The sequence below is a fragment of the Schistocerca cancellata genome, chromosome 7 (genome assembly GCF_023864275.1).
Source record: "Schistocerca cancellata isolate TAMUIC-IGC-003103 chromosome 7, iqSchCanc2.1, whole genome shotgun sequence".
NCBI classification, from domain to species: Eukaryota; Metazoa; Arthropoda; class Insecta; order Orthoptera; family Acrididae; genus Schistocerca; species Schistocerca cancellata.
This window is the reverse complement of record NC_064632.1, coordinates 32,504,846-32,512,621: the sequence shown is the minus strand read 5'-3', so window position 1 is coordinate 32,512,621 and position 7,776 is coordinate 32,504,846. Positions and strand designations below refer to the sequence as shown.

The 7,776-nt window shown below is 35.6% G+C and overlaps 1 protein-coding gene across 1 annotated transcript in view; it reads left to right on the top strand.

Moving 5' to 3' along the window:
* The first annotated feature begins 5,102 nt into the window (after positions 1-5,102).
* The window catches only part of LOC126092486 (transmembrane protein 68), a 120,202-nt gene continuing 117,528 nt past the window's right edge, over positions 5,103-7,776 (top strand). The window contains exons 1-2 of the mRNA XM_049908104.1: positions 5,103-5,321; positions 5,460-5,598. Coding sequence (XP_049764061.1) covers positions 5,276-5,321; positions 5,460-5,598 — 185 coding nt within the window. The 5' untranslated portion in view covers positions 5,103-5,275. The remainder of the gene's footprint in view (positions 5,322-5,459; positions 5,599-7,776) is intronic.

The window sequence follows — 7,776 nt, the reverse complement described above, 5'->3', positions numbered from 1 at the left end:
TGTAATAAGTTACTCGGGATACGCATAACGATGAAATCGTTTTTCGAGTGAAGTGTTAATTCTGGGATGACTTAAATGATCTATCTTCAGTAGGCATATGTCGTATTTTCACGTGCCGCCGCGGGACAGACATTCTACCATTATTTAGTGTGGCGTTTGATGAACATTATCATCAAATTATGGCGAGCATTCACTTAAACCTTTAATTTGAACAGTTATAGTTGCATCAGCGCATTAGACTCTGAACTGCTCTGGTAGTTGGATTGTGTGGATTCTTTTTGGTCTGTGATTTTCAGAATATAGTGAATATTTTAGAGAGAATCGTTTTTGATTATGAATCCCAGACAATCTCCTAATTCCTCAGAGCTATAAGCTGTAGCTATAAGTGTATTTCTCAGATGAAGTGGGCACTAGGAATTCTAATTACAGGCTTCACGTTTTTGCTAATCACTTTCTGGTTGCCAATATTGTAGTTAGAGTGCCAGTGTTGAGAACGGCAAACAACAGCATTAAGGACTGCATAATTAATAGGAACATTTTTATAACAATTAATTCCACCCGCCGCCCCACATATGGTTAATCGTCCGGAGAATGCATCTTTTCTACATAACATTCTACATTAAACCTTTTATATTAACAATAATTCCACCCGCCGCCCCACAAGCTACACGCATATAGGATGTGCAGGAGCGCCACCTACAAGAGGCGACCTAAGGCTAGTGTGTCTACTCAGTCAACGCAACTCACTAGCTCTGTACATGGCATATTTACACTCTGTCGGATCCAATGTGACGTTTTGTATTTAAATGTCCTATACATACATATTATTCAAGTGGTACACTATATATTGTTGGAGCCATTGTCAAATTTGTGGTGTTTTCAAAAGTTTTAAGACAAAGCTCTATAGCAGAGAGCACTTAACTGGATGAAAAACACATTTGCTGGATAGAGTCAATGACTCTCACGTCATTCTACATCAGAATGCTTCACTAAGATTTTTGTAAACATTTCCTGTAATTTTGTTTATGGTTATGATACCGTATTTGTTCCACACACAATGTCATAATATTTGTTAAAATCTACAACACCATCTGAACAAGATAGTTTTAAAATTGTCAGAACCATGGTCAACATTTAATGCACTTGTATTTTGCAACTGGCTGGCTGTTTTTTCCAATCCAATGAATGTAACAGGAAATCAGTCGTTCTTCTTCAAGTTTTGAGCGTTATTATCATCTAGTACTTGCACACAGATTCGCGCCATTAATATAGGCCGATTCACATTAGCCATCACGTCATGTAAAAACATTCCACAGTGCATTTCAAATTGCAACATTCACATAGGCCATGAACATATGATCCCATCTCGCCATATCACCGTCAAGGTTTCCTGGGAAGAGAGTTTTTACGGTTTCGTCGTCAACTAATGTTGGAAGTTTACCTGTTTTCGCCGCACATACTCGTTATTTGCTTTGCTTTATTGGTGATTTGCAAATCTTCCATAACAATATGTATATTTTTCCCATAGTGTTCATCTGCAAGTGAGATCAGATATCTGATAACGAAACATTGTATAGGTTTTACAATAACAGAACAGAGCAGGTAAGAACTTAAGCTGATGAAGAAATTTTTATCCAATAACATTTTTAAGTGAAAAAGTCAGCTGTAAGGAAGGAGAAACTTGCAGTTGTTTATAGTTTTCTTTGTTATGTAGGAAAATAAGCATGACGGATTAGGTAAATGGGCTCTATTTATTCCCTTGTAAAATTAATATTGTTTTATGTGTTTGTATGTATATATTTTTGCTAGTAAGTAAATGTCATTGGTTTCAAATTCTTCACTTCACTTCTTGGTACTTTTCCGCATAAAATTGATTAAGAACATATGTTATGAAGTTATATTTGGCTGTTAATAAACTTTATTGTTTTCAGTTCCTCAAGTCCTATACTATATTCTGACTTTTTGTAAGTATCATGTATGGTATCTTAAGCTTAAGTGAACTGATGTGATGTGACATGACCTCCACTGTGAACACACCCTGACATGAAGGTCTATTGACATCTAGAGGGAATCAGCCTTTATGCAAATAAAATAAATAAAAATAAAAACTCAATGTGTTGTGCAGTCAGTTAATGTTAACCAGTCTCCAGTTCCAAACACCTAGGTTTGTAGAGCTCATGTGTGGGTATACACCTTAAGGTGGAATGTGTGAACAGACTTAACCTTGATGGCTGGTAAATACTGTTTTTCTTTTTTTTTTTTGGGGGGGGGGGGGTCCAAATTAAATTTTCATAGCGCAACATCTTTCTCCCTGCCTTCTGCCATTAAATAAAAGAATAGTGGCAGCTGGTATTTTCTGCGACCTATCTAAGGCATTTGACTGTGTGGATCACAGTATTCTCCCAGATAAATTGATGTTGCATGGAATTGATGGTATAGCAAACAAATGGATAATGTCATATCTAACCAAAAGAATGCAGAAGGTTGTACTTAGCAATTCAGTCAATATAGTCCAAGGACATGATTCTGACTGGGAAGAAATCGTGTATGGGGTTTCCCCAGGGCTCAATTGTAAGTCTGCTATTGTTCCTCTTATTATCTTAATGATTATCCACCTAGTATACAACAAGCAGAATTATTTCTTTTTGCAGGTGACACTAATATTGCAATCAATCTAAGCAGACAAATAGAAAGAGAAGAAATGAAAAACAAAGTTCTTAAAAATATTGTTGGCTGGTTTTCTGTAAATGGTTTCATCCTCAATTTTAAAAACATGTTCAGCTCTGTGCATCTAGGGATACTAGACTAATGATAAGAATAATGCAAGGTGAGGAACTAATCAGTAGGGTGGAACCTTCAAAATTCTTAGTTGTTCACACTGATGAGTATTTAAACTGGAAAAAACACATTTTGGAACTCATAAAACAACTTAGTTCCGCCACATTTGCGCTTAGAATCGTTGCAAAACTTGGGGAGAGGCAAATCAGTAAGTTTACATATTTTGCTTACTTTTATTCAATAATGGTATATGAAATAATGACGTGGTGTAACTCACCTGTAATAAAGAAAGTCTTTGCTGCTCAAAAACATACTGTAAGAATAAATTGTTGTGCTCACCAACAACGATCTTGTAGACATATGTTAAGCAATTGGGCATTCTGACTATTGGTTCACAGTATATTTATTCCCTTATGCAGTTTATTGTAAATAATCCGCTGTAGTTCAAAAGAAACAATGATAATTACAATACCAGAAGAAAAAATCACATTCATTTCTTCACATTAAGGTTGTCTTTGGCACAAAAAGGAATGCACAACGCTGCAACAAAAATTTTTGATCACTTACCTGGTGATATAAAACGTCTGACAGGCAGAAAAGTAAAATCTGAAAACATACTGAGAAAGTTTCTCCTTGATATCTCCTAGAAAAAATTCTATTATTGTAATGTGTAAAAGATGATAGGTAGGAGAAATATCCAGAATTTGCGTCGTAAATGTAAAATGAGTTTTTCTACATCATTACTATGTACAGTGCTAAATGATCCAGGTACCATGAAAATAAGTAACCAACTATTATTGCAAGCCACTACTCACAACATTACCCTTTCCCTCTTAATCTTACGTAAGCGGTTCACCTCCTGTGGCTGTGCCGGTACAGATATTTCTTTCTCATTCTCTGTGAATTCCACAATACCGTACGCAACATTTCCCTTTCCTTACTAACCTACAACAGAGCCCACATTTTAAATTTATCCCCAGCTACAAAAGGCAAAGATTCCGAGTTCGAGTCTCGGTCCATCACGTATGTGTAATGTGATACAAAGTTCCTTATTTAAGAATTAACGCATAAAAGAACATTAAAAATGTTACTTTAGATCAATTATGTGTAACATATGATGCTTTGTTTCTAAAATAATTATTGAAACAAAATGGAAAAGGAAGTAAAATTTTATGATGAGAGTTAGGGAAATTTATGCAGACAGAAGTCAAAACTATAACACTATCTGACACTGCTGTTCGATATCACAGCTGGTGTAACTGGACATTTAATAGATTTAAAAAAATTTTGCAGTTGGGAGTCGGGTTAATTTGAGCTATTAGTTATAAAATTTGTGCCTAGAGACGTGCTTTCGTAGTTACAGTTCAAACGAAATATTTTTAGTAATTTACCCTAGGAAATACATATACTTTTGTTATATCACATGTGCAGAACCTAATATTTCTACACACGACATATTACGCTACAATCAAGTTCTTTTCACCGGAAAAAAGGCGTTTTCTGTGAACGAAAGATACAGCGACAACCTTAGTTCATGAAGCCTTGATTGGATTAATGCCTGCGAATGGTTTACTGGTTCCTTTGTACTTGCTGGTCGGAAAATTCTTAAGACGGTCCCTAACATTGTTAGTGTACATTTGCTGTCCCATAATATCTTTAATTATTGTACTAGGTACTCGGTTTCTAGGGCTTCTATAATGCTCTTCATATTTATTACCTGTCTTATCGAATTCAGAGAACGCGCATATTTTGCTGCTTTGTCTCGGAAGCCCATTGAACCATAACCATCACTGCTTCAAGTGCATAACGATTGCTGATCTCCGTCTATATGTGAACACTGTTTAAAAGTAATTATGTATATCATCAACAAATCTAAATAAATTGGTGTTTCCGTCATGTTTGCGTTTTAGAAGTATGTGTCCAGGTGTGAGTAGTGCACTTATATCAAATTGCGGTTTTCTGCGGCGTATTCTGTTACTTCTGTAAATAAAGGGAAAATATGTCACTAATCACATATGTATATATTGCAATGGGGCGCAAGGACTTAATAAAAACAAGATGCGACACATAGAATTCGTAAAGAATATGAGTACTGAACAAAGCATTCGATTCCATATAAATTACGTTACAAGCGACATTCGTAGAAAACTGAAAATTCACAAACATTAGCCTCACATTGGTTAAGGCAAAAATGGCATAATGAAGATATGATGCATAGCTTCGTCGTCGCACTTCTCTCGCGACACACATTTCTTCACATAACGGTATATTCGACTCGTAATGCCATGCAAGCTATTGCGAAACTGACATATCTTCTAGCGCGTTGTTTTCCATCACAGGAGAGTGACTACGTGTGTTGACATACAAATGTGACCAGTAAGCATGGTCCGTGCGTCAATTATTTTAAGTTTGTCACAGTAAAAGTGACGTACCGCAAGTGCAGCACACCATACGATTTCCTACTTTCATAAGCAATAAGTTTGCCAATTTTATAGGCATGACAGTTTTGACAAATGTCACAAGATATTTTGAAAATGCGATTGGTAGGTTGCAGAGCGTTATATACTCAGAATAAGATTTTGCACATAGGCACACATTCTGTGCGATATTCCCGTAGATGTTGACAGTGGCCAATAATTAGTAATTTTTGCCTTTGGCTTTTCCGTGTCCTTTTTTTCCAGTTGAATACATAGATGTCCACTTTACGTTGTGGTTGACATGGCTTTTAGCGCCGCTTCTGCTTACCTTCATGTTGCCTCTAGTCATATTTTTAATGTTCTATATGAATGCCGTTATACTCTACATTTACAAGCTACATAGGTAAGTTGAAATTTTTCTTCGGTAGTTTCAATTTACTAATTTAAAAGGTATTTAAGTGTAGAGTTTCCTCGAAATTAAACTTATTTTCCTTGACTGGCACCCTGTTTATCGATTATGTGCGAAAAGGACAGGCTTTTCTGAGCAGATATCACATTTTTGCCTGTACTCTGTACACAATGTTTATGTCCTAGACTTTAACCTGATGCCTGCAATAAATAGAAAATTTTTATGACGAATACTGTATTTAATAAATTATTGCACAGGACAAAATATGGGAAAGATATGCCTGTAGCCATATATATTGCTGGTAAATTGGAAGACAGTTGCCATTACTTGTGAGACAAGATTTATCTCGGATGACAGAACTCTGAAACATTCTTTGCACACCATTTTCCCAGTGTAAAGTTATACTGATTTATTTTATTGGGATTTTGTATTTTAGGACTGCAATGCAAAATAATAAAAAAGCTACAGTGTGGACTAACATTTATAACACTGTGTATAATAGAGTTCAAGGAAGACAGTAAAATACTGTAATAGTTGTGGAGTGTGCTTTTACTAGGAAATGTTTGCATGTACAGAATATTTTCCAAGGGAAACTTGGGTATCCTTGTAGAAAATAATTTATTTCTACCGATAGATATTTTATGTTACATTTCTATTTCTAAAAGTTGTTTTCAACATTTATAGCTGCCAAAGTATGACACCAGCTTGGTTTCTTTTTGTAAGTGGAAGCATATGCCTTTTTGTGGCATTGCAAAGAGCCTTCTAAGAGGATTTTTACGGTGTAATGCATTGAACTAGATTAAATAATAACACAATAAAAGTGCCACGAACTACCATCCAGCTGTCAGGGAAAGAGGCTCCACAAATGTGTGCCCTGCCACCAAATATAATAAAAAGATCTAAAGCAGATATAATTTGTGTGTTTACCTGTATGAAGTCAGTCAAGCTATGTTCTGCTTTTGTAATGATCGTACAACTTGTTGGTGAAGCTATTTAAAATTGAACAGCTTATAGAACATAAGAGAATATGGTTTTTGTTAATGCTAAATGTCCCAGGACTGTTTGAGAAATGCTATAGGTGGTATCCCAAAAGATGTCCTGATTGTACCAAGCCCTTACGACCCGTCTTTGCAAATATTGTGAGAAAAGTTTTAAGGACTTTTATTCTTCACTGGAGGTGTGAAGAATAAAAGACAAAAACTTTAAAGAACGAGAACTGATTGGAGAAATGCAACTAATATTTTTAGCAATGATAACACACAAACCATCTGTCACTGTTGGGCAACTTGTATGTTTGAATGGGATCAGATAAAGGAGTATCGTGCAAATAGCAAAGTCTCGCATATTTCATTCTTTCCACATTTCACTTACAGCGTCATGGGGAGTACTTTCAAAATTGGTTTCAGTTCTGTGAATCTCTGGAAACAGAAAAGTGGTGGTGCATTTCTATGCAAGATTTTGTTTATGGATGAAGCATTTACAAGCCATGGACTGTCTTCAGTGTATGCACTTACTGATGAACTGAAAATCCACAGAGAAATGGATAAACAATGATCTTTATCTCTCAGCATGCTGCGGGCTTTTCAAAAATTATGCCATTGCTATCTGTTTTATTGATGGGATTCTAAATAATCACAAATGTCTGCAGTTCTTAACGGACATGTTTTCACAGTCATTAAAGGACATCCCACTGGACAAAAGGTAATCTGTATGATGCCAGTCCCTCCCAATCTGCACAGGTAATTGCTGTTCTAGAGGTAAAAGAAATTGATAAATTTTCCATAACATAACATTCATAAATTGTTGGATTGGTCATTTAGGAAACACAAAATTGCATGTATGCTCGCCAGACTTGACATCTCACGACTTTAATATGTAGGGAAAATAAAAAAAAAGTTTATAAGAAAAACTTGTTCAGTCCAGAGGACATGAAATGCTGCATAATGTGGACCTACACTATGAAAATTCCTGATGTTCAGCATGCAATATTATCTGTAGATGATCACTTTATTGACTGTAAAAATGAAATGCAGTCCAAATGGAGATCTAAATATATTAAGTCTGATTATAATAGAAGGAAACACTCCACGAAGGAAAAATATACCCAAAAACAAAGATGATGTGACTTACCAAATGAAAGTGCTGGCAGGTCGACAGACACACAAACGAACA